Source organism: Artibeus jamaicensis, unplaced genomic scaffold, assembly GCF_021234435.1.
Source record: "Artibeus jamaicensis isolate MK-2021 breed Jamaican fruit bat unplaced genomic scaffold, CSHL_Jam_final scaffold_286, whole genome shotgun sequence".
Lineage (NCBI taxonomy): Eukaryota > Metazoa > Chordata > Mammalia > Chiroptera > Phyllostomidae > Artibeus > Artibeus jamaicensis.
Window position 1 is genome coordinate 4,374,949 of NW_026522034.1, and position 27,415 is coordinate 4,402,363.

The 27,415-nt window shown below is 43.6% G+C and overlaps 2 protein-coding genes across 4 annotated transcripts in view; one reads left to right on the forward strand and one right to left on the reverse strand.

The window, feature by feature from the left end:
• NPTN (neuroplastin) overlaps window positions 1–17,446 on the forward strand; it is a 65,437-nt gene extending 47,991 nt beyond the window's left edge. For both annotated transcript variants that reach the window (XM_037134516.2, XM_053656811.1), the window contains exons 5-9: window positions 5,591–5,724; window positions 7,744–8,017; window positions 14,816–14,837; window positions 15,865–15,939; window positions 16,465–17,446. In XM_037134516.2, the coding sequence (XP_036990411.2) occupies window positions 5,591–5,724; window positions 7,744–8,017; window positions 14,816–14,837; window positions 15,865–15,925 (491 nt within the window). In that variant the 3' untranslated portion in view covers window positions 15,926–15,939; window positions 16,465–17,446. The remainder of the gene's footprint in view (window positions 1–5,590; window positions 5,725–7,743; window positions 8,018–14,815; window positions 14,838–15,864; window positions 15,940–16,464) is intronic.
• A 47-nt stretch (window positions 17,447–17,493) lies between these two features.
• REC114 (REC114 meiotic recombination protein) overlaps window positions 17,494–27,415 on the reverse strand; it is an 83,306-nt gene continuing 73,384 nt past the window's right edge. For both annotated transcript variants that reach the window (XM_037134517.2, XM_053656812.1), the window contains 3 exons: window positions 24,779–24,976; window positions 20,315–20,401; window positions 17,494–17,708 (listed from right to left, as the gene is read on the reverse strand). In XM_037134517.2, the coding sequence (XP_036990412.2) occupies window positions 17,544–17,708; window positions 20,315–20,401; window positions 24,779–24,976 (450 nt within the window). In that variant the 3' untranslated portion in view covers window positions 17,494–17,543. The remainder of the gene's footprint in view (window positions 17,709–20,314; window positions 20,402–24,778; window positions 24,977–27,415) is intronic.

The following is a 27,415-nucleotide window of genomic DNA, read 5'->3' on the forward strand; positions in this document are numbered from 1 at the left end:
GAAAAAGTACACAATTATTTTTTAAAAAGATACTGGAAGAGTATCGATTAACTGATGTGATTACAATATATGGCTATAAGGTCATAGACTGACTTTACTTTTAGTGGGTCTGTGATTTTTTTTAATCCTCACCTGAGGATATTTTCATTGATTTTTTTTTTTTTTTTTTGGAGTGGGAGGGAATGGGAAAGGGAAAGGAAGAGAGAGAAACATCAGTGTGAGAGAAATAGTGGTTGGTGGCCTCCTGTATGTCCCCTGACTACATGTGCCCAACTGGGGATTGAACCTGCAACCTTTCGGTCAGGAGGATGCTCCAGCCAACTAAGCCGTACCAGCCAGGGCTCTGTGATCTCTTTTAAGAGTTTCTTCATTATGCCCTGACTGGTGTGGTTCAGTGGATGGAGTGCCCTGTGAACTGAAATGTCGCTGGTTTGATTCCTGGTCAGGGCACATGCCTCGGTTGTGGGCTGGTCCCTGGTTGGGGGTGTGGGAGAGGCACAGGATCCATGTATCTCCCGCACATTGCTGTTTCTCTCCCTCTCTTTCTCCCTCCCTTCCCCCCTCTCTAAAAGTAAATAAATAAAAATCTTTTTTTTACGTTTTTTCATTACCTCCTTACCACTTCTACCCTCACTCTTGCCGTCAGCCTGTGCCTTCCTGAGAGGGTGTAGGAAAGTAAACAGTGTCCACCCTGTCGGACTCCTCAGGCCGACCGGTAGACCAACAGGATCTGGTTAAGCCATTCTTTATTAAATGGCAAGCCTATATGATACGAGGCACCTTAATATCAATAGGCCATTAATGAGTATGATTTGTGAGTGGCTGATCTGATTAAACCTTATTGGAGTCACAAACGGAAGTCCTATTTATATTAACAAACAGAGAACACATCTTTCATTTCTTGGAGCTCAGAATGCCTGAGTTTAGATCTATTTCCTTGCTCCAACTAATAGCTCGATTTAAATGTTTATTTTTGACCCTGGACAAAATAAACATTTTTTATTCAAAAATAAAATGTTTATTTTTTTATCCAGTTATGTGCTAGATTGCTGTAGAGATGTAATTTTATTCTCAGAAGACCTCTGAAGTGTGTGAGTAATCACACTCAAAAGATTTTACTTTTTAAAAAACCCTTTCCCAAGAACACTTTTCCATTGCTTTTAGACAGAGAGGGAGTGAGAGGGAAACATCGACGATAGAGGGAAGCATCCATTGGTTGCCTCCCACACGTGCCTGGACCTGGCCAGGATTGTACACACACAGACTGGAGATTGAACCCACAACATTTTGGTAATGGAACGATGCTCCAACCAACGAAGTCATACCAGCCAGGGCAAAACTCGAAAAGATTTTAAATAACCTGCCTTAGGTTACTCAGTTGGTGATAATAGAGTCACCATAGAGCCCCAGATGGGCTGGGGGGGGGGTAATGTGTGCTTCATCCTGTAGCTGTGTTTGTTGTTATCTATTACTACATATTAGTGGCTTAAAACAGCAAACACTTGTCACCTCATAGTTCTTTGAGTCAGGAATTAGGGAACAGATTAGTGGGGTGGCTCTGGCTCAAGGTCTGTGGAGCTGTTGGCTGGGGCAGCAGTCATCCGAAAACCTGACCGGGGCTGGAAGATCTGTTTCCTAGATGGCTGCCTCAGTTTCTCACTACCGTGGGTAGCCTCGGAGGCTGTTTGCGCATCATCGTAGCATGGCAGCTGAACTTTCCGAGAGTTCACACTCTAAAGGTGTACGCCTTTACTTCTGCTTTGTTTTATTAGAAACAAGTCACTAAGTGCAGCCCACACTCCAAGGGAGGGAAATTAGACTCTACATCTTGAAGGGAAGAATATTGGAGAATTTGAGGACTATTTAAAAACTATCACAGGGGGACTCAGAGTACTAAGGGGTTCCCTCTGCTACTGCTGACATGTGCTGAGAGCCTGATTATTTCTTGCTCTGTGGTCTGCTGTTCATTTCAGCTGGTGGGGCAGGAACAGGCTTTCTGATTGAGCAGCTACCATAAAGGATAGAGAAAAGTGAAAAAAACTCATTGACCCAAAGGCCAAAGTAATAGTTGTTGTTAGCACTCCTTTTAAGAATAGAGTAATGTGGGTTGGGTTAATTTTCTTTGCCAAGTACACTAGTGATGTTTCCGTCATCCCAAGGGTGAATATTGAGGGCATTATTCTTTTGCATACATTAGGTAGACAGGATATTTCTAAGTTTTACTCTGTATTCCTTGCTAAATTGCAGAAAAACAGCAGTAGATATAGTCATTGAAAACTCTTATATACTTACACTGTGTAAACATGGCCAGCACAGTAAGGTGGGGTTTAGTTAAGTTCCTAGTGGTGTTCTCTTAAACACTGAGGAAGGAGTGAAGACCGTCTCCACCTCTCTCTCCACATCTTTACCTTCAAGTTTGTGTCTTTTCAGAATAGCAACTTTTTTAGAACCTGTGGAACTACAGATCAACTCCACTTTAGCCTTTTAGGTGCTTCATTGTATAATCTTCGAGATGATTACACATTGAAGTACCATGGCAAAAAGCTGATGGTACTGAACTCACAGTATATTTGGAATTAGATTAACTGGTCCAGATTGAGTGTTCTCTCTGGGGAAGAGGAGAATGAAAATGGGAAAATGTATCACATGTAAGCTGATTTCTGAAATTTGTATCTCCACCCTAGGTGGGTACCCTGAGCTCTAGACTTGGTACTTAATTGTCTACATGACAGCTTCACTTGGGTGTCAAATAAGTATCTTAAAACTAACACATCCTAAAATTTGAACTCCTGGTTTTTACTACCATGATTTACAATGGTACCGTGGTTACAGAGTACCATGATGTACCCTGAAACAAAACAAAATAAAAACAAGTGAAGAAACCCACCCTGATGTTTTTTTAAAGCCTCACCTGCAGGTATGTTTTTTTTTTAATTGATTTTAGAGAGAGAAGAATGGAGGAGGGTGGCACAGAGAAACATCTATTGGTTGCCTTCTGTGTATGCTCCGACCAGCAATCAAATCTGCAGCCTTTTGGTGCATGGGGTGATGCTCCCACCAACTGAGCCACCTGGCCAGGGCCCCACCCTGATTCTTATACAGTCTTCTGCTTAGTGACTGAGAGCTCAGTTCTTATAGTGCATCAGGTCAGAATCCTGGGGTCATTCTTGACTTCTTTTTTCCTTTCACATACCATGTCCAGTTCATTAACAAACACATTAACTAAACATTTGAAATATATCCAGAATGTCCTCCCATCTATATCCTCCCTTCTACTACTCCTGCCTTCATCCAAACCACCCTTCCATTTTCCTGGATTACTGTGATAACAGCGAATTAGTCTTGCTTTCCTTACTGTTTCTCTACCACAGCCATCCACAAAGTAGCAAGAGGCAGCCTGTCAAAACATACAGGTCATTCCATACCTGCACTTAATATTTGCTGGGGCTTCCCAGCTGACTTAGCGTAAATGCCAGAGTCATTTTAGTGGCCTACACAGTCCTCTCTGATCTGGACTCCATTCTCTCTGATTTCCTCTCCTGCCATCTTCCCCTTGCTTACTGTATTTCAGAAAACCTCCCCCGTGCTGCTCCTTGCACATAATAAGCACTTTTTTGCCTGCAGACTATTGCCTTCCTCTCTCCTAAGGGTGTTCTTCCTGCAGATATAAGTGGCCTATATTGTCTTTATGCCTGTGCTAAAATTTACCTCCTTAGAAAGGCTTTTCCCTACAACTCTCAGTCATATCTGGCTGGTAATGTGTGCTTGGCAAATGCGTGTCAGGTGAATGAAGCACAACCAGAGGCAGAATGTGGTGGCTCTTCTGCTTGTTAGGTCACCCAGCCCTCCCATTATTGTGTCTTAGTTTGTGTATGGCCATGGAGCCTACTCCTTGGGGTGCTTAAGGTGGTTTTTAATATCTGTTGACTGAAGAAGTATTTGAGGAAGGGGGATCACTGAGAAGTGACTCAGAAGCTGTGGGAGAAATTTGGTGTGGTAGGAATAAGGTCAAGCCAGCCTGACCTGCTCCTTTCTGTAGTAAGGAGTTTGCCTGGAAAAACAAGACATTTCCTTTGTAACACCCTATGTAGAAAACACCTCACACAGAGTGGTGTTGAGCAGGTGTGTTTGGCCAGCAGTGGCTGTAGAGACAGCCTGGGCCTTGCTCAGCCCGTCCCTGCCAAGGTGCTTCTGGGACTGGTTTGGGAAGCACAGTCTGAGAGTAGCAGGACTTGGCATTATTTTTATTTTATTTATTTAATTATTTAAACCCTCACCTGAGGATATGTTTATGGATTATAAAGAGAGAGGAAGGGAGAAGAAAAGAAACATCAACTGGTTGCCTCTTGTACATGCCTCCACTGAAGATTGAACCCACAACCTTTTGGTGTATGAGACAGTGCTCCAACTAACTGAGCCACCTGGCCAGGGAACTGTGCATTATTTTTAAGTCAAGAAAGCCAAGCCAGTCAGAGGAGGAACATGGAAATTAGCCCATGATATAATACAATTCCACAGGCTTTTGCAGTTTCAAAATGAATGTTTTGACACCTTATTTATCCAAGAACACTGATGTGGGCAGGGGTAGAATTTTCTCCATTTGATAATGGATATAGAACTGAAGCACAGAATAATTAACTGGTAAAACTGGAATTTGGACCAGGCCTATTGATTTGCTTTCCCATCTTGGCCAACAAAGTAACGTTTGGCCTACTTTGAATTTATTTCTTTCAGATTACTGTAACTGGTGAGATATGGTGGAAAATACAAAGATTACAGAAGGCCAGATTCAAAGAATTAGCTCTATCCCAGGCTTTTTAGATCCTTGAAATTTATGTGATTTAAAAATCACAGATGGTATTTCTTTCTTTCTAAGTGATTTTTGGAAGCAGAGAAGACTAACGGCCCCTAGCATGTCTAGAAGTTCCCCCAAGGTTGGCTTCATTGAGATTACCCCAAATCAGATATATAAATCAGATTCTTAGGCTGTTAATAAAAATCTCTTGGGACACTGATTGAATTTCCTTTTCATTCCTTTCCTCCCCTTGTGAAGACTAGTCTGCTGGATTCCCTCCTCTGTGGGAGAGCCTTGGCCGTTGATATTCATCAGAAAACTTCAGGGATTCATTGTTTTTATATACCTTGCAGTAGGACTTGATTTTTAGGTGTTTCACCTCAGAGATTCCTCATTTTCTTAGGGGAATATATGACATTGGCCATAAACCACAATTGTTAGTGATATTTGAATGAAACCATGGCTGATAGAGGCGATGATAATAGCTTCTGCTTTCATTTTCTTTAAAAGAATGGCATAATTTAAGGCAGTTAGTCCTGTGCCTTCTTCGAGTGCATTTACTTAATATATAGTAATCTTGGTGCCTGTTTAGATTGCTTTGGTGGAGAGGAAGTAGGAGGTGGGGTTGGTTCTGTTGCTGTATTCTCACCCGAAATGGGTGTTATCAGTGCTGAATTTGAGAGTGAGCCTAAAGACTGACCATATTAGAAGCAGAGCTTTGAGCCATTAGGTGGGGTCTTTTTACCCTGTTCAGAGTTGGCTCCCATGGTAACTGTTCAATACTCTTTCTCACAGCTGCTCCTGACATCACTGGCCATAAACGGAGCGAGAACAAGAACGAAGGGCAGGATGCCATGATGTACTGCAAGTCAGTTGGCTATCCCCACCCCGAGTGGGTCTGGCGCAAGAAGGAGAATGGTCTGCTCACGGTGAGGAGGAGGCAGCCCGGGTCTCTGGGTGCCGGGTTCTTTCCTAGGGATGTCCAGACATCCAGGCCAGTTGCTACAACTACCACACTGGCATGGCTTGGGTCACCCTTTCTGGAGTCATGAATTGTTACATCCTGAATCTGGCAGTCACTGGCAGTTTCTGTCCGGCCTAGAATCCCTGTAGATGATTTGTTAGAGCTGTCTATCTGGTAAGGGACTATACTTGCTAGCCGTTAAGATAGGACACTGAAAGATCTAACCCCAATCTTAAGCTTTTACTATTATTCTAGTGTGTTTATTCCAAAGAAAATACTGTTTTTGAAGTGGGCTCAATTTGCGGGGGAGGACAAGGCAGTGAGAACAATTATTAGTATATTCCTGGAACACAAGAAGTATGGATTAGGAGTTACCCTAATAATAATACCCTTGGTCTTGTGGCCCCTCCTCCCTCCCCTCAGTCTTTGAGTGCTTCTTTCTTCACCTCGGCTGTAGGGTGGAAGGCCAAATAATGCCAAATGTAACTCTTCCTATCGCCTCCAACCCTGTCTTCTCTATTATAGACTGGGAAGGGGTAGTGTGGTTGAGGTGATGACAGGGGATAAGATAACCTGACAGATTTGAATAAGCCCTGGAAGGACTCTCTGCCCCACCATTTGTTTGGGTCTGTTTTTATGCCTGTCTCCTCAGTCATCAGTTCTGTGGCAGTAGGACAAATCACACTCAGTATCTTATAATGCATTTGTTGAAAAGGTGAAAGTTCTTGGATATGATATTATTTTTAAAAAACCCATTGAAGGCATGTGGAGCAAAGATGATTCTAATGACATCTGGTCCTAAGTGAAAAACATGGAATCTAGTGAGCAAGTAGAGCAGGAGTTACAGAAAGTTGGCAGCTTTCCCAGTCCTAGAGTTGGAGCTTCACAGAATAACTATTTTGAAGTCTGTGACTTTCCCCTTTCTGCCATACCCACACTCAAATGAGGACCTGATTGTATGCTAGAGATAGACATCGTCCCGGGGATTATCTTCCCATTTATGGTACTGCTTTCATTGTTCTGTAGCACCTGACGCACAAGTCAGTTTTTCCCTGCCAGGCTCCCATAAGATCTGCCTGCCTGTCCCATTCCACTAGGGGGTCATGTGCTCTCACCTTGGCCTTCCCACACATGCCTGGAGCACTCCTGTCCTACTCAATCAATTCTCCTCTCCCAAAGTCTAGTTCAAATGTTAGTTTTTCTCTGAAGCTTTCCCTGATGCTGGCATTGCCCACACTCTGTGCCTGCCCCCACAGTACTCCAGACATACCTTCTATTGCGGCTTTCCCTCGTGTTCCTGTAACCAACCCTTTAGAAGTCTGATTCCTTCTCGAAACCAACCTCATTGTTCATTTTCATGTCATTTTTCCTTTCTATCGTGCCTTCCCCTTAGTAGGGTATAAAACGTGTAGGATACATTAGTAAATGGCAATTGCTTGAGTAAACTTTCCTTTAACCCTGTAATTCTGAAAGGAGGGGGAAATTACAAGTCTCCCAGTTCTGACTAGGAGCATGTTCTGAGCATTGTTTCTGGAGGCTTTCCTTACTTCACCAAGGTGGGGTAGCTGTGCCGACTCGGAAGCCACCAGATGGGCCCACCTCAGACACGACTAATGTGGAGGTCACCCTTCTCCATCCTCTTCCTGTTCAGTTGCTTACCGGGCGTTTGAAGCAGCATTTTCTATACTGAGTCAGTCTTTTACAGGTCTACGGGGTGGGACCTCCACCACTCATAAAAGTTGGAGAAGTCCGGAGGAGCAACGTCAGGGAGGCCTTTACTCTGGGTCTTATTAAAAACTTGTTGGTTTGTTGTTGTTGATATTGAAGTCAGTAATGAAGTGCTCAAAGTCCTTTGGGCACAAGTGGTACTAGAAACCCTTCCCTCATCCCAGCCAGCATCTGCTAAGAGTGGAGAACATCGCTCTTTGCATTAAGTCACTTACTCTCACCTTTGTGTATTCTCACTTGTTCTGCCCCTGAACAGGAAATTGTCAATATCTCCGGCCGCTTCTTTATCATCAACAAGGAAAATTACACTGAGCTGAGCATTGTGAACCTCCAGATCACAGAAGACCCGGGAGAGTATGAGTGTAATGCTACTAACTCCATCGGCTCTGCCTCCGTCGTCACCATCCTCAGAGTACGGAGCCACCTGGCCCCACTCTGGCCTTTCTTGGGAATTCTGGCTGAAATCATCATCCTCGTTGTGATCATTGTTGTGTATGAGAAGAGGAAGAGGCCAGATGAAGTTCCTGACGGTAAGAGCATCCCTGCAAAATAGCTGTAATGTTGGGGTTGTTTCGTTGGGTGGTGTCCCAGCACCCAACGAAGACTTTAAGGATGTTGGGATTCAGTCCCAAAAGGAGACAAGGAAAATTCTTATAATGGTTTCTCATTCACTGCCCGTAAGATTAGACACCTAGAGTTATAATTATTACCTCTGTCTTTCCACTTGGGTGTTTTCCAAACTCCAGTGCCATCTGCCCTTCAGACCCATGCGGGGAATGGGCAGCTGTCAGTTTTCTTGTTCGTCTCTGACCTTCAATACAGATCATCAGGCAGACCGAACTTGAGGAGAATCCTAGTCAAGCCTGGAAGCCACCCTAAATTAGGCCACCTGGCCTTTCAGTCAGATTTAAGGTATCTTAATTGGTTGTCACATGGTTGCCTAGTACAGTCCCCGTAGGTCACTGCCCCAATTTACTTAGACTCTTCTGAGGAAAAGCTATGGAGCAAGCCAGCCTTTGGTTCCCTTGCTTGGTTCCTTTAGTAGGTTTTCAAGGTTCTTGGTAAAGCCAGCATCCACCATTTGACTTTTATGTGTCTCTCAGACATGAGTGCTGGAGAGTGGCTGATGCATCCACCCCAGCCCCTTCAGTTTAGGCAGAGACAGCTAAGGGCACCAGGAGTCCGTGCTGGAGGAGACCTTCCAGCTGATCTAGTGTCGGAGAAGGGTGAGCACAGCAGCAGAGCCACAGAAAGTTGTTAGCATTGGAAAGAACAAGAACCTTAGACTGTTAGGCATGCTTATTAGAATTGGGAAAGTCCTGGGAGGTTTTTGTATGTTTTTTGTCATGGATGTGTCATTTCTGACCCTGGGATTACAGCTGTGGGAGCTACTGACACTTGTATTAGCAGTTCCTTAGAATTCTAGCTTCCCCATCCCCGATCTCCTGTCCTGTCGCATCACCAGCAAAAAAACAAGTTAATTGGCCAGGCAGCCCTTACTGCCACCTGCCTGTCATTGACCGGACTAGTGGACTAGTGCACCTCAGCTCGTGGAGGCCGATTTCATTTGATGGTGAAGATGCCCGTGCTAGTCCAGCTGTTCTGGGCCTGTGTGTGTGCACTGTCATATTGTACCCTGCCCCACAGAATTGTTTGGCCCTGGATTGTAGGACCCACCATGTGTGATGGGGAAAATACTTAGGGGCTCTGGTGCCCTCTCAGAATCAGTGCAGCTCTGAAGGTGTACACTGGATTTTGACTCTCTGGAAGGATGAGTTTGAGTGCAACAGCTACTTCCCCTTTTTCTTCCTTCTCAGCAGCTCCTAATTCTCTTTGCCTCCACTAATTAGAGTGAGTATTATAATTAGACTGGTGAAGAGGTTTTTGTACTTTTAACTTTTGCATTAAAAGTAATAACGCACACAGGAAGACCTGGTGGACTCACCTCCAGACATACATTCGGCAATGAACTAGATGGAGGGATGGAACAGAACTCAGCTGGGAGTGGACGGACCCTTGTAAATAAGGGGGCCAGTTCCCCACAACATAAAGTATTCCAGGATTTTACTTTTCTTTTCCTAGGTCTATAGAACTGCTGTTCTGTGAAGTGAAACTGCTTTCTTGGGGTTTTCATACATGCATTATGTTATTTGTCTAGATTGTTGTTTCCTGCTACAAGCTAGGACACCCAGGGCAGATTTACCTGTATTTAGAACTCAGAGTACAGGGGCAAGTTGACTGTATGGTTTCAGCCTTGGCTCTTTGGGAGCAATGATGCTCCTGAAAAGGTCTTTTTCCTCCCCTAGAATGCTTTTGTGTTGCTGAGTATCGCCTTTATCAGCCTTTCCTTTGCAAATGTTGAGAAAGAAAAAGTCAGTTATAAAAAGGCAAAGATGGGCTTCAAAACCAGAGGGGGGTTTCGTTTATTTGTTTGTTTTTGTATTTTAAGAGGAGGCTGGCTGCTCCTCTGCTGGCAGAGTGACCCATTGGCTTAGCACTTCCCTGGCAGGGGTTCTGGTCTTTCTGCAGAAAGCACTTTATTTACTAGACTGCTCCCCAGCAGACGTGGAAGCTGTTGGGGTTGGTTTTGACAAATGGGTAGTATTGTCTTGATGGGACACGTGCTCACACCTGCCCAGGGAAGCAGCGGCTCTTTTTTGAGGAGCTCCGTGGCGGTGGAACTCAGTAAGGCCAGTTTGTTATAGGAGACGTGTGGCCAGCAAATCTGCATAGCTTCCTGGAAGGAAGCTTCCTCTAAAAAGCTGAATTATTATAGACAGTGAATTAATCCTGCATAAAAGAGATGACTTCAGGGTAAGTGCAAAGTAAAAACTTCTTGTTCCCATCTCTTAGAATAATGCAAGCAGCTTTTACAATTTTGTTGTTGTGGAATTGGGGTGAAAAATCTGAGATGCTGGAGGTGTTGCAGTGTTTGCTTTCTCTACATTTTCTCCCCTGCAGGCAGCGTGGTCCAGGCTCCACTGCCCACCTCACCTCCCTGTCCCTGTCCTTGCCCCAGTGATTCCTCCCCATAGTTTTTGCCTTTGTCTTCAGCTCCTCACTCCACCCGCCCTTCTTCTCTTCTCCTGGAAGTAATCATTTTTAAAAAGTTCATCCTCAGTGAGTTTTCCCGATTCTGTGGCTGTTCCTTTTAGCCAGTTTCCCCTCAGCTCCTGTGCAGTCCATGGAAGAGCAGACTCGGTGTGCGTGCTTTGTGCTGCCCTCCCTGAGGTTGCATACACACGTGTACATACACACGTGCACATACACTCCTTTTTAGAATGAGTGATTTCAAAACGCGGTGCCTGGTACAGATTTGGAGTTTTAGAGATGAATTTTTATCTATCAGATAATGAGCCACCTGTGGCTCTGTGCTGAGTTACTTACGGTGTTATGAAAATAATTTTTATAGGCCTGATATGCTTTTTCTCTGCTGATTAGGTATTTTAATTAATCAAGATGTACTTATGGCTTAATTCTGACTCACTGAGCTTTTTTCATATTAAAAGATTCATATAAAACTCATAGGTATTCATTTGGGGGAGCAGTCTGTGAGTTCTTGGTAACTCAGTCCCTTATTAGAAAAGCACTAAATGAACAATACAAAAATATGAAAACACAGTTTGAACTTAGACTTAAATCTAAATTATGTTTTATTAGAAAAGCAAATATTGCTTTAGATTTCTCACATAGAAAAAGCTTAGGGTTAACATTTAGCTGCTTCCAGAGAAAAGGGGGAACATGTGTTTTTATTTACTGGAGTATACTCAGGATATCTTGTAAGTGAAACTCACCCATGTCCCTTTAGAGGCCCCTAGTATGGTCTCTTTGAGGATTGGTGCACAGTAGGTTGGTTGTCTTATAGGTGGAGAGAGGATCACTTTTCACCTTCAGTGTTTTGGGTAGCAGGTGAAGCATGGAGCCAAATAAGGCTTTGTTTTCTTCACTCTACTCACCTCTTAACTACATTCTGTGACAATGGTCAGTGGTCATTCTCTGAAAGACTAGGTTCAGCCAGCATCCCTCTAGCCTTCTGTCCATCTTCATAGTGGAACATGTGCCTGGAGCACAGCCTTCTGAGCAGGGTCCCTGCTGACTGGACCCACCGAGTGTTAGAGTGTACTTTCAAGTCCTCTCCAAGGCCCTGAGCAGACTGGGGTGGATCTGCTTCATTTTGGGGGCCTTCAGCCCTGAACATTACAGTGATCTCAGATGAAATTTAAGAAAAGTGGTGATAGCAAAGAGTTTTCTGTTTTCACTTTAGGGGGATAGTTTTCATAAGCCAGTCAAAGGGATTCTTTCTTTAAGTTACTGGTAGAGTATTTGAGGTTTGGTGGGGGGACCATTTTTAGTAGCTTTGATATATACAAACTCTAACAGCTGTTAGTTGGGTAAAACATTTGGTAGCATATGAAGCTTTACAACATGCTAGGAATGTTGAAAAAGAAATGTGACTTTTTAAAATGACATGTAAAATGCACATTTGTTGTCTCTTAACTAAGGGTCCTTTGGCTCAGTAACAAGTTATCTTAGGGAGAAAATACAATAGGACTAAAGGAGGAAGGAAACTGGAAGTAGAGACATGTGGCCAGCAAATCTCTCTTGGTCGGTTAGTCTGCATTGTTTGATCAGGCAGAACTTAAGTGGGTTTAGAAACCATAAAAACTTCGTCCTTAGCGAGATGAAAGCACTGAAAGAGGAGCTCTGGCCAGTCCACTCTTGGTCATTCTGACTTTAAAGCCATCTTTTTGGAGGTGATACTGTATCAGGTAATCTGTTACTACCAGGCAGGCAGAGTCCCCTCCAGGTTGTGAGGCAGACCAGCTGCGGGCGGGGGCGGTGAGGGCGTCAGTGCCTTCGGTTGGGGAGATCAGGTGCAGAGAAATGGGTGTGCGTAACAGCTCCACCAGGCACTTCACTCGTACGATGGATTCCAGAAGCATCTTGTTTCCATTCTCCCCCAGTCCTCTTCCTCTCATCTAGCCAGTGGCTATAATATCTAATCATTGTTTAAGCAGCTGTCTTTTGGCCTGAGGGTTTGGGGTATGTTGATATTTGTCGGTTACTATGACTTCTTTTTTTTCCCCCCTCAATTGCATCAAACCCTTAAAACATGGTGGTAAGTGAGCGATATGCATGCTTTTGGAGTTTGTTTAATCTCCGCTTCAGTCTATACGGTGCACAGTTCATAATGTTAACACTTTCCTTCAAGTCTACTTCATTCACTATCACAACTAATTTGGATTTCAGTTTTCTGTTTAATCCTCATTTACTATGATTTTCGTATCTTTTTCTGTAGTTCTGTTCTGTCCCTCTCTCTTGATTTCCCTGTGAGGGGTCAGGTTGTTTTTTGTCTTTACCTATCAGGGAAAGTAGTGTTGCTGATAGTGACTCAGTCCAGCAATGTAGGGCACACGAGGCTGTTTTCTGTGCTCCTATAAATGTGAAAATGGATTTGGGGACAGAGATGATGGGGTTCATGAGGTTTAGACACTAGTGTGAATAACAGCTGCTCCCGTTGGCAGGCATGGCAGCTACACCAGAGCCACTGTTGCTACAACCCCTACTGCAGCCTTCTTGCACGTCAGACACCGGGGCACACCCGTGCAAAAGAAAGGGAAGCTGGTGGAGGGGTGGATGGAGTTGGTGCGGACAGCATCATGCTTTGAAAAGAATTAGCCTGGCTATTGCGATTCCCCCTGCCCTGCTTTTTCTGTTAAAAGTTGGGATACATTGATGATATTCTTGAATCAGCTATTGTGCTTTAGAATTTTGTATTTTTGGGTGCAAAGCCAGAGCACTCAAAATATTCTGAGTTTGCGCCTGTGTCTTTTCATTTAAGTCCCCGAGTGCTTAGTTCCTAGCATGTAGCTGAGCTGGCTTGGCTGGATGCTGAGAGCATTAGGGTGTTGTGGTGAGGGAGGAGTTAAACTGGGCTTGTGTCTTAGTACCTGACGTGTCTTTGTATATCTCCACTGCACACACAGCACCACAAGATGTCTTGGTGTCCCTAAGTCTTAGTTTGTGCTCTGTATCTGTTTGATAGTACTGTTAGTAGAACCCTGTGGACACTGGTGTGTCACTAGCCTGTTGTTTTGGCTGACAAGTTGCTGGTTTGTGGTTAGTTGTTTTTTGTTTTGTTTTTTTTGGTCCTTTTTGCTCCAGTCACCGTGTGTGCTGGCAGTGGCTTTGCCTCTCCGTTGCCTCAAAGGAACAGGTGGAGCAATGTCTCCTCGGACAGACATTCCTCCTGACATGTGCTCCTGCGGACGCCTGCACTGAGACTGTAACCTCCATAACTGCTTCATGTGCACCAAGCCCCCTTGTGGAATCCTGCTGAGAGTTTTTCTAGAAGCCTTCAGTGAAACCAAACCAGTCTGAATCGTTTAGTCTACCTGACTTTGGTAAAAGAAAAAGAACCTAAGAGTACTTACTTGTTCCTTCCCCTTTGTGGTCCTTTAAAGAAAATTCTATGTATTTATATCCCCACTTAAGTGGGACCAAGTTGCCCTTAGTTGAAACAGGAAAGAAAAACGTATAAATCAGAATCATAACATACCAATTTAAGAAGGCTTCTAAACTCAGATACTGGAAGCTTTTTGATTTAAAAAAAAAAAAGATACCTGCCTCACCTTGGTTTGGGCACTGGTTTTGGCCAGTCTGTAGTGGAAGTCTTTTTCTGGACGGCTGCCACCACTGCTCAGCTTTCCTTGCTGTGCCACAGAACATCCTCGTGTTGCTGGCAAAGCCTAACCCGGGTGACCCAGTATTAGGGTGAGCTGTTGTGGCTTCCTCTCCCTCAGTCTCATTCTCCAGACTAAAGATCCAAAACAGCCAGAACGTGTCTCTTGGGGAAGTGAGGATGTGTGGCTAAATGTGTAGAACATGCACATCCGTCTCCATCGCGGGATTGAGCTAAAATTGTACATTCATTCACCACAGAAAACAAACAGCAGGATTTTACAACTGAAATGTTGGTTTGTCTTCTCATCTATTTAAGAGTGAACCACTGGAACTTGGGGACAAGATGAATATAACGATGTTGCAGCCTATCTGTCCGCTACAGTTGCAGTTTTTCATGACAAGCATTCAAAGTGTTAACTAAAACCATTGAAACAACATACCTGCCATTAAAAACTTGAATCTAGAAATAATAACTCCATGAGTGTTTTGCACCTCCAGATGGAATGGCCTTGAATAAATGCTGTGATAGCCATGTTTGCCACTTGCCATTTGCAGCTCTATTAATCCCTATGCAGAGTCTCACAATTGTCTCCTTTCTTCTTCTGTCTCTCAATGGATTATTCAAAAACTGAACACCTGTGTAGACGATGAACCAGCTGGGCCAATGTAAGTACTTTACTGGACATTGATTGAATACTTTCTGATTGAATTATTTTACATTCATGGTTTCATCAAATGAAACCTAAGATTGCAGGGAAGACAGTGAGTGGAAATGAATGTTGCTGTGCAGACTTTATAGCCTACCATGGCCATTTGATTCCCAGGACAGGCTCACAGTTTTGTTTTAGTAGCAAGGTAAAGTGTGATACTGCCCTGACCGGTGTGTGGCTAACTAAGTGGGTTAAGCATCATCCCACAAACCAAAGTGGGTAGATTCGTGGTCAGGGCACATGCCTGGGTCAGGCCCCTGGCTGGGGGGCGTGTGAGAGGCAACCGATCAATTTATCTCTCGCACGTCAGTGTTTCCCTCCTCTCTCACTCCCTTCCTTCCCATCTCTAAAAATAAAGAAATTTAAAGAAGTCAAAGTACAATATCATGCAAGTGTTTAAAATTCTGCACATCCCATATGTTTACATTGATAATGTGGGGAAAATGACCAGTATATCTTGAGAGTTTGGGTTTGATTAAAGTTAATTTCAAGCTGGACTATTGCATAAGTATACCATTTGGTTCCATTAACAATTCCATGTATCCAGGAGATGGAACTGCAGATTTGGATCAATCCAAGATATTATACTCTCCTAGAGTTGGGGACCAAATAGTACCCAGTTAGTAAGTGCCAGAGGGCACAGCACTGTCTCTGTATAATTGAGTATCATTTATCATTCAAGAAAACAGACTGGCACTCAGTAGAGAAAAAATACTATTCTAACCTTTATAGTAATTAGATATAGTTTATAAATTAAAGGGAATGTTATCTGTATATTGTCTGCCTTGGGAGTCAAAAGGATGAAGGTACAGAGGTCTGCCACCCAGGGAATATTTTTATGGGCTCATACTGTGCAGTAAACTTTCTTACTACACCAGGGATGACAGTAAGTGAAAGAATCCCTGTATTTCCATGTGTTAATACTTTTAAAAGTTGCTACTGACTTTGAATTTAACTCTTGTAATATAATTTTTCCTCCAAAGGAAAACCAACTCTACCAACAATCACAAAGATAAAAACTTGCGCCAGAGAAACACAAATTAAGTACCACTTATAATGTAAGTATGGCATTTCTTAGAAGTTTTAAAAATTATATTGGAAATGAACGTGGCTCTGCTGACCTTGTTACAAAACTTCAGTTTGTGTCATGTTGCAAGATGTTTTCGTTCATTTCAGAGCAGCTCCCTACTGATGGAAGCAGTTAAACGTAGAGGCTGGAAAGGACCATTTGTCCGCTGCATTGTTTCACATGTTTATGTAAATGCCATTTCAGACTATGTATGATGTTTTAAAGTAACAATTTATGCTAGCTACTGTTTAAAAAGAGTAAGATTAACTTTTCACCTTCTTAGGTGGCATATTCCCAGAGGCCATTTAGTCCCCTCTGCTTCGGAGGGCAAGGCAAGACCTGTGGCCAGGACAGCCTGCCCCAGGGCCTTCCCCTGCAGTCAGGCACATGGAGATCAGAACTTCACACGGCATCCCTGAGCATGCTGTTTGAAACAAAGCTTTGCTTCGTGTGACACTTGGTTCTTACATGGCAGTGCATGCTTGTTTAACTTTCAAATACTGTTTCTTTACAGGTGTTTAGGTTCCTGAAACTGGTGGCAACACAATCTAAATTTTCTGCTTGGACCTCCTTGGTTCTCTCCCCTTTGAGTGAGCAACACCACGACGACGTCTAAAGCATGCCTTATTTAGCCTTTCCTGTAAGGGTTGACCTAGCAGGTACATTTCAAACAATGCTTCAGTGTAGAAGGTGTAAACTATTTTGGGCTTGATGTGCTGTGAATGTTGCTTCCTTCTCCTCTATTAAAATATTTAAATAGAAGTGAAAAGGTCCTCTGAGGATCGGATCATGCATGCGCCATTTTTTACTTACTGCAGCTGTTAAATTGGCAAAGCTCTAAAATGCACTACTGCCATCTAGTGATACAATTTTGTAACGTACAGCAAAACCTACAGATATATACAGTATATAAATATATATATATATTTATATTTTTGGGGGAGGGAGAAATCCAAAATAAATGCTTGTTCCATTTTTAAGCTGCTGATATTCATTCCATATTGTATGTTGTCAGGTGAGGAAATTGTGCAGTTCGGGTACAAAAAGATGAGTAATATAAACTGATATCTATAATTTTAAGGGCTTAACCTATGACTCTCATAAGCTGGAATAGTCCTCTGAATGGCTATAATGAATTGCAGTATATATATATATGTATGATTGCTTTTTAAGTGATTCTTTGATTGTTGATAAATTCTTATATCCTTTTGCACTGATGTGCTGAACTTTATACATTCAATTAAGGCAAACGTTTATAATTTACCTTTAGTTTTCAATGACCTTGAAATGTTCTAGCATGGTATTCTATGCAACTAGTTATACTTTGGGGTTGATACTGTATTTTTTCAAATTGATTTAATGGTTTTCTCACCTGTCACAGTTCTCAGTATGTAACTGTAGATGCATGTATTCGTGTTTTATGTAATTGTTGATGTGCAATGATGTATAAAAAAGTGGATTCACCTGTTTCTAAAAATAAAACATTGATAAAAGGTGTTTGGAATAATATTCTTTATTTTAGTACCTTCTGTAATCTTGAGGAGGCATTTTTCAGTGCTTTCCAGTTCTTTAGTTCTCCATGTACATAGAGTGTTAATTTCTGAACCCTGTCAGCTTTTTTAGTTCCTTTTCCACCTGTTCCACAAATGCTGGGAAGCTCTGATCCATGAGGCAGAGGCGGAGAAAGGGGCCTAACTCTTCCGAATTCCACGCAGATTGTTCATAGACAAGGGGCAGCTCCTCCGACGCCAGGAGAGACTGTGGGCATTCCAGAAGAACAGTTTATTAGAGATAACAGGTGAAAGCAACAGCCTGCATAACAGCACACAGAAAACTTTGCCTGAAGGAAGGATTAGGAAAACACACACCCAAAATTGATGTTAATTATACTTAGCTTTACACAGTTCATTTCTAAATACACATAAGAAGTGAGATAAACTTGTATCCTTAGGTATTTGCAAGTGTATTAATGAGATGATTTACAAAGTTAAGATCCTGCTTTATTGAAAAGTACTGTGCTGATAACCTTGTGTGGATTGATCAGAAACTTATCAGTGAATGAACTCCTCTAGTTTAGTTCATTATTCCTACCACAGGCTCATGTGTGAGGAACGGGTTCTGGGTATAACAAAGCAGAGTCACAAACTGACGGTCCAAAGGATGCAGTTAGCTTACCCATTTTTCCCCTGATCCTGTCCATCAGGTTGGACAAATAAAGGCATATAACCAAGAGCGAAAGGAAAACACAGAACATTTCCATCACTCCTCAGAAAAATCCCATCATGCTGCCTACCTTTGTTATCAAACCCTCAACCCCCTAGCAACCATCGATCTACAATCTCCATACCTTATAGTTTTGCCTTTGTCCAAGAAATGAAGTCATACAATTTTGAGGGTTTTTTCACGTACTTCTTTTCCACCTGTAGGTCTTTGGTAACTCGCAGCATTTTAAAACCAGTTGAGTAAGTTGCCAATATTTATGTATTAGCAGAATTCACATAAACGTCTGGCTATACTTGGCAATTTAGAAGCTATGGTGACACCGATGTGTTGACACTGGGTTCCCACTCTGTGATCTAACTACATCTTATTCTCTCAGGAATTCTGTTAGGTAGGTGGTTTTATACCTTTGCCATGGAAGGCAGGGCTGGTCTGTGTGTGTCAACTGATACTTCTCTAGGAACCATCTATAACGGAAATTTACTTTTTTTATTAAGATTTTATTTATTTATCTTTAGAGGGGAAAGGAAGGAGAGAGGGAGAGAAATATCAATGTATGGGTTGCCTCTTGTGCATCCCCTGCTGGGAACTGGCCTGCAACCCAGACATGCGCCCTGACTGGGAATTGAACTGCGATCCTCTGGTTCGCAGGCCTGTGCTCAATCCCCTGAGCTACACCAGCGAGGGCTGGAAATTGACTTTTCTAAATTGACGCCAGCCTTTCAGACTCTGCCTAGGTGTAGAAAGAAGAAAAATGAAAGGAACATGGAGCCCTTTTCTGCAGTAGGAGCCACTGTCAGCATGTTTATCTCCCTCCAGATGTATTTTCTTCGTATGAGTTTAATACAAAAACTGAGTCACACATGCTGTTTTTGTTGTCTTAAAAATTTAATATGGGTATCTTTCCATGCCAATAAATAGGTGCACCATTCTGTTGGCTGTATATTTGTCCCATCTGTGGTTATTCCACACCTTAATCATTCAGTATCCTATTAGTGAACATTTATGTTTCCAATTTTGTTAGTGTGAACAGCATCCTTACATTATGTTTGTGTAGCAAAAATAGAATTATAGGTAATAGATATGACATTGAATTTGATCTGTGTTGCTAAATTGCTTTCCAGAAAGTTTTACTAACTTACATTCATACACAGACTTGTCCAGAAGGCCAGGGCAAACGAGTAGCACACCCGAACTCCCAGTCTGGCGCTTTTTCTGGTTTGTGCGTGGCTCTTCTGTACCACGTGAATAGACTGGGCCGAGGTTACACCTCTCAGCAGCTGACATTTCCTGAATAAGGACATCACACCCTGACTTACCCCTTGTTTCTTTGTGCCTCTACAGTCCTCAGCCACTTTTATTCAATTAACCTCTAACCCCAGTGCAAATATGAGGCTACAAACCATGCACTGAGGTCTGCCTGCTGCTGGACAGCGGCTTTTATGTTTTCCTGTCATAGTTGCTGAGTTATTCAAAGAAACCACTCAAGTTTTTCATTCTGTGATTGTCCAATTATTTTGAGTCAGTGGTAAGCCAGATGGAAAAAACAACTATTTTTTATACAAATTTTAGAACAGTTTGATAGACTAAAGAAAATTATCCTTCAATATTGATGAACTCCATGCAGAATTCTGTAGAAAGCCAAAGCCACTGGCCTGAGCCTGCTGTGGAGTGCAGCTGGGAACGCAGCGAGCGGCCGCCAGGCCATGGGACCCCAGGGAAGTGTGGGGGAAGTTGAGTCCTCCTGGGGTCCACACGGCCTGCTGAGATCTTGGCAATGAAACTGCCCATCCAGAAACCATCAATGATCTGACTCCAAATTCACGCTGATACTTGTCTTAGTACAGTTTCCAAACGTCAATTAAATAGAAACCCTTCCCTTGATTCCTCTTTTTGGGAAAGTGGTAAATTCGTCATAACGCACCTGAAGGCTAACACTCCTCTCTTTCCTTAGGAGAAGTGCTCTTCAGTGTGCGCCACTGTGCCAACCTCGTGACAGGGTGGGCGGAAAGCCCGGCTCGGTCTCTACCGCCTTCTACAGTAAAACCTCAAGTTGTTATTCTAGAACAAGGGAGTGAACAGAGGTATACAGATTCTCAGGATCACTGTTTGTCATGACAAGAAAACACAGAAAGAGGCTCTACCTGAGCTAACTGGGTCACTGAGGTCCTTCCTCCTGCAATGCCTGTGCTGGCCGGCATGCACCGCTGCTGCCCCGGCTCCTGGTGTGACTGTAACGAGAAAACTGGCAGTTTAGCTAAACAGAGTCTTAAGCACCACAGGCCACTGAAGAAGTGGAAACACATGCATTTGTATTCAAAGGAAAAGTATCAGGAAAAACCGCTGCCAGTGTCACCTGTCCTCTTTTCAGCCGGGCTGCTACTTGCTGTAACACAGCAGAGGTATGTGCAGTTTAAATCTGAGGCCCCAGGACCACAGTCTGGTATTGGAGGGCAGTAGGTAGTGCCCAGCTTCTGATTATTGTGACATATGTCACTGATTAAGTGACATATGTTCTTTCAGAAAACCAAAGCTGGTTGTGGGGGGAACACCCTGTGATTGCAGGATAACCATATGTTTTTGAATAAAACCGAGTTTTAAATCTCGTTTTAGACATTCTGAGGGAATGGGTTCTCAGACACTGGATAAAGGGAAGTGAGCCACAGAGAACGAGGTAGAGAGGTCTGGGCCTCAAGAACCCACAGCCCATTGAGAACCTAAACAAACCAGTGATTAGAATGCAACCCAGGAAGTGTGGGGCGGGGGCCAGCACAGGGCCTCAGGCTCAGGGGAGGAGAGGTCTGGCAGGGTGAGCCAAGCCTGGAGGGCAGGAGTTTCTCGAGGGTGTGCTATTGCAAAGAGAGCTGGAAAGTGAGGGCTTGTTCTTGGGTAGCATTCGGGCAGGTGTTTCAGGCAGGAGGAGGCGGCAGAAGGCTGTGACGGCTGCTCCCACATAGCAGCACGAGAGTTTAGGAGAACCCCAGCACTTCAGATCTGCACTGCAGATTTGGCTCTGGGTCCTGAGGCTGTTGTGGTGCTCACCTCCAGAGAGGTGCACCCACCTCAGCTGTGTTAACAGGGAGAAACCAGGGGCCTCTCCAGAGGGCATCTCTGCCTATCACCAGCGTGTTCCGGTTGCCAGGAGTCAGAGGTGCCAAATTTTGTCTGTGGAAGCTGACTTGCTAGTTAGTAGGTGTTAGCAGAAAAATAGATGCAGAGGCATCAAAAACAGGGTTGGGGGACAGAGAGAAAGGAAGGAACGAAGAAAACGAGTCAAGATCACTAAAATTAAAATGAGCAAAAAGGGAAGAGACACTAACGAATTACGCGTCCTTAGGCAAGCCCCATTTCTCTCTTCAGTTTCCTCTGTGAAAATGAGAGACTCAAGTGCCTTGTATTTCTCCCAGCTCTGATATCTGATGCTGTCCGAGGGTACAAATCAGTTCAGCTCACATCGTGGTCTTTAAACAACTGGGAGAGACAATAACCGAAAGCCGAGCGGCACAAACGCTGAATAGCCGACCTCCACCCAAGTCCCCGAGGCTAGTGTAGTGGGATGGCTCCAGGGTCAGAGGGCCCGCCCCCGTGCAGGAGTGGCAGGCTCAGTGCGCCCAGTAGCTGGCGCCCCTGGCTGCTAACAGAGAAGGGACTTCACCCAGGAACTGCCTTCCTCTTTCCTGCCTCCCTCGGGTGGGCTGGCCTTAGAAGCCCTTCGGTTGAGAAACACCTGGTTATGCCACAATTAGCAAAATTACAAGGCTATTGAAAAGCAAAACCAAAGTAGGAGCCAGGGAATGATTCAAGAACTTGAAATAGATGAGGAATTATTTCTTTGCCAAAAAAAAGGAACTATTTTAGAGAAATATATTGGTATTGGGAAAATGGCACACCTGAATACAGGACAGCAGCAGTTGGCCACGGCTTTTACCTTGTGAGGCGTTCGGAGAAAGGGGGCGTCATGTTGAGCTGCACAGCAGCAGTGCGGGCCCACCAGGGGCAGAGCACTCACCAGGACTACGCGCATCTCCTAGGCGGTGCCTCACAAGGCCTGCACTCCAGTGAAGTAACCTGTGCTTTACCCTGTCTTCCCTGCAGCTGACACTCCAGCCTCTCCCACCCTTGCTAAATGACCAGGATGCTAACGTGTTCATTTGCAGGGGAAGGCAGATCTGAAGGGGAACAGTACTGGCAACCATGGTCACCACAGATAATGTTACTTAGATACTGGCCAGGATTATACTAGGTGCTTTCTATCAATACAGCATTTCAAATCTCCCCATTTTACAGATGAGGTTACATGAGATTAGACCCTTCAGCTGCTCGCCGGGCCACGATTCAGACCCAGATCCATTATTCCAAAGCCTATATAGTCTTTGCACATTGTGCTCTGTCATCTACTCAGGACACCCAACTATAGCTCAGAGGACCCTCAACAGAGAATTCAGAGAAGACAGGAAACTGTTCCAGCCACCTTCACTTCTACCTAGATATTTGGACCGGCCTTTAAACTCCCAGTCCTGGAGCCTTTCCCTGCTGCTGGGGCCCCGCAGCCTCACCCGCAGTTACATATCGGTACAGATAAACCGTAACTGCAGTCCACTTTGTCTCGTCACCTTTATAAGGCATTCCAGGCCTAGCTCTCAAATCCTGGGACCCAATTGGTTCCAGTTGTACCCCATGCACTGGGTTCTCTATAATCTGAATCTAATAACTGGTGAAACATACAACAAAAGGAACTTTTTAAGGGCAAAGAATCACAAGAAATAAAGTACCTTATAATCAACCACCCCTTTCCATTTGCAGGCAAAATGCCTGAAACTAGATCCGGGGTTGCGGTCGAGCAGCTTCAGCACCGAGGCCACCACAGAAGATCACGCGGGAACAAGCGAAAGAATGCGACGCAGCCCGGGCTGACAACAGGCTGCACGTCACAGAGAGAGCCACACGGCAGCTTAAAGTTAAAGGCTGTGCGATAAATAATGTAAATGTATGTTTGCCCTAGATAAATTATGAACGACAAGAACTTGTTGATAAACTAGAAGAGCACTGTCTTGGTCCAGTGAGCTTAAGGGGAACTAACAAAGCAAAGTTATAGAAAGTCATGTTTGGAAAATCATGTCTCAAAATAGAAAGTAAGAAACCCAGCTTCAAACCGGAATTTAAATCCAAGAGCAGAGGCAGGTCTTACTCTAACCGCCTTTGGGACTAAGTGTTCTCCCAGGAGAAATTCTGAAACAACGATGCTCAAGGTTTTGACCACAAGATTCCTTGACACACAATCAGTGGCCCTCACACAGCTTTTGTCTGAGTCATATCTATTTAATGTTTATGTTAATTAAAACTTTTAAATATTGATTAATTAATTTAAAACTACTGTTAATATTTAAAACATTTTCATGAAAGAACTATTTTCTTCAAACAAAAGTGTAATGATTTTTGCACGCTCCTTTAATGCCTAGCTCAGTGGAGAACAGCTGGGCCTGTGTACTGCGGCTGACACGCTGCTATGGCTGAACGGAAGCGTATGAAGAGAATCTAGTCTCACACAGCTGAAGTAGGTGGAAAAGGCAGACATCTTTTAAAAGAGCCTTTTCAGATACTTGTGGACATTCTTTAATATGACACCAAAACTCAGCAAACAAAAGTTTCTTAAAGGTTAGTTGCAACCCAGAATCTGAAATCACAGCGGTGAACTCCGTCACACTGAAATCCATAGGTCCGTTCTGCCCTGTAAACAGACCTTTTACCCAGGCCTGATTTCTCAGCACCGTGTGCATTTGGCCATTTGGAAGATACTAGTTCACTGAACTATACAAATCTTCCAGATGCTGAAACATTCTGTCCTGCGATTATTTGAAAAGACCCTATGAACGGCAGCATCAGAAAAGCCTTCTGGGTAGGAGCTGCAAAGCTCCAATGGCGAATCCAAGTTACCCATGGCTCTAATTTCCACTGGAGAAGCTTATTTTAATCACTGTTGGTAAATACTCTCACTTGTTTTCCGGAAACGATAGGGTCACTCTCTTCATTTCTAAGAAAAAGCCCACCAAATACCCAAATCTGAATCAGCACACTGTTCTTCGAAGTAGCGGTGTCCGTGAAGAAAGGCTGGTTGAGGCCCAGCGCAGTTGCACGAGTGCTGCCCCTGAAACAGTGTTGTGCTTCAGAATGATGGGCCCTTCTTTGTGTTCTCACTGTCAGTGGTGGAAGGAGAATGGGATGCAGTGTCGTCCACTGCCTGCATTTGTGCTCAGGGGACAACAGATTTGCTCAAAATGCTTTTACCCCATTAAGGCAAATAGTGACAAAATTAAGAGGGTAAATACTGTCTTAATATTATTGCAAAAATAACATGGGCTTTGTGGATCCCTGAAAAGGTCGCAGGGAGGGGCCCGTGGACCACACTTTGATCACTACTGTTTCAGAGGGCCACCCAGTCTAACTGGTAGGATTACAGGTAGCTCCTCCAATTTGAGTAAGTCACTCAACATTAGATATCTTTAAATGTGCAAAGCTGATAGGCTTGACAAATCCCACTGTCACTCTGACCCCCCAGAGAGCACGACCCCGTCAGGTTTCTGGTACGGCCAACGTGCTGGCCTGCTTACCCCCGGCAGCAGCAGCGGGACGCTCTGCACACGGCCCTCCGTGCGGCTGTCTGCTGCCGGCATTGGGCCCTGGCTGCTTCCCTCGGGCGTCTGAATGGTCACGTACTGGGCCAGGCTCCGCACACAGCTGTCACAGTGCTCCAGCGCCTGCTGCCTGGTCTCGCCGCCAAACTGCACCCTGAACATGCGACTCTTGTCCTGTTTGACAAATCAAAAGTTACTCTCGTCATATCACTTTACTTTTACGTACCGCGGGGCCTCATGAGTGCTTCCCTTTGCTTGGAGGGGAAGAGGTAGGGATAAAGAGCATTTACCCTAGGCTGATGATGTGGGTATAGAAAAGCTAATAATTCATTTTCTTCCCATGTTGAGGAGCTGTGCCTCATACTAAATTTCATTTCCTTCAGGGAACAGACATTAGTGAATGTGGAGAAGCCCCATACAGACCAGGAAGGAGACCATACTGACTGCAGTAAACAGTCAATGTTTTGTCTTTCTTTGGAATAAAGATTTCCTAGCTTTTAATTCCTGAAGCAAAAAAAAATCAGTGAAGATAACACAGCATATTCTTGGCTCAGCAAAAAATCTTAAACCTCAGTATATGAAAAACCAGGTGAATGCTGCATTAACCAAGCCAGAAAACTTGAATAAGCAAGAGTGGGGAGTGGACCAGACAGGCTGATGCTAAAGCTAATGTGTCATGTGGACAACCGGTGGTGTCCTTCGTCACTGAGGCCAGACTAGCATGCAAATCCCTCAGAATCAAACGTTGCCTGTAATTTGCTCTATGAGTTAGCATCCCTTGGCAAATCAGCAAATTTGAGAGAGATGCAATTAAAAATTTTTAAATCTGGCAACTATGTCAAATTTATTTGATTGTGAATTGAAAAAAATAAATTGTAACAATAAGCCCATTATTTTAAGAGAAGTAGTTTCCTTTTTTCTAATCTAATACTCTGCCTAGTTTAGAGAAGTCACCTCACACAAAAGCCCCTCCAGTGGACTGGCTGTATGTATTGTGTGCCTTTACTCAACTTCTCCCACCAAGAAACTCAGATGCTAACTTAGCGGAGTGACGGCACTTTGCATTTATTAAATCCATACATTACACCGCTAACCGGGAAATGCATCAGACCACAGTTAGCAAAACCCTAAGTTCCTAGAAAAACCCAAAATTTCCTTGATTCTCCCCTTCACAATTTATACTATTTAAATGCAAAGCCCTGGATTTAGGTGACGTGGGGCTGGGCACGGCTGAGCAGGGCTCAGGAGTCCCGTTCAGTACAGACACTGCTGCCCCTTTCTCGCCACTGTTGGTTTTTGTTGTTGCTTAACTAATTTAACTTTTCCCCCTAAGTAGGAAAGGGATCTGTTACCATTACTCCATTCAGCAATGAAAAAATGTGAAACGGAAATATTCTAGTATGTTCCAAGTGGCCCTTCTCGCGTCACTTTACTTTTATTCATCAGAGGGTCTTCTGGTGAGTGCTTGCCTTTGCTTGGAGGGGAAGAGGTGTGGGTGAGGGGCATTTACCCTAGGTTGTATTACGGTGTATTAGAACATACGCACATACTTGTACATGACTATATATAGTTATATCTTATATATAATATAGAGGTTATCTCTATTTACACTACTCTTTTGTAACCTGATTTTTTGTCTCACAATAAGAATAAAAATAGTAGTACTTCATGACTTTTAATGGCTAAAGAGTATTCCTTTAACTGGCTCCAAATGGACAAACATGTGTTTGCAGCCTCTTTTCCTGTTATAAACCACGAGCTTTGATAAGCACACAAACACCTGGTGGGAGGATCCGTGGGTTCTGCGGCCTCGTCCCAGACTTCCCGGGGCAGGACAGCGCCAGTTGCCCCCGAGAGTCTGTGTGCCCACTCCCCCGCACCCACCAACGCCAGAGATAATTCTTCTTTTTATATTTTCAACGTATTAGATTAACATCAATTTTTATCTTAGAACTTCATTTCTTTGATTACGAGTGAGTGTGAATATTCTCCCACTTGTGGTCATTTGTGTTTTTTTCTTCTGTCAGTGCTTGCTCACTTCCTTGGCCACTTTTCTTGGATGAATAATCCCCAAATTATCAAGAGTCACTGAAAGGTCACTTCCCCCAGGAAGGGAAAAGGACTGATAAGAGAACTGTGCAATCAGCTTTTGGTAAAACTACAAATCTTTTGTGAAATTGAGCTGAATTCTTCTTTACAATTCATTAGTTGTTTCCAATGCACTCTGATACAGACTCTGAATAAAGACATCTATATGAAGTAACTTTTTATTAGCTATTTCTATTATTATTAAAGGTTTACTGCATAACCTTTTGAGAAGCAATCACATTAAAAATTATACCCCATAGCTAGATGGAAAACTATGTAAGAAACAGACAAAATTAGCAGACTAATTGTATAAGTCTAGTGGTGTCTACATGTGAAAGAATGAGTTTGGATAGTTAGGGTTTCTCCAGAATGCAGTTCCAGGAAGTGACAGGGGAGGCTGCATGTCTGACAGTTGACTGAAGCCTCGCTCCACACTTCCCTCTGAAATTCTCAGGGAGAATTTGAGCTTATCATCTGTAGCCATAAGTACCACTCCAGTGCCTGAGAGCCCAAGACAAACCACAG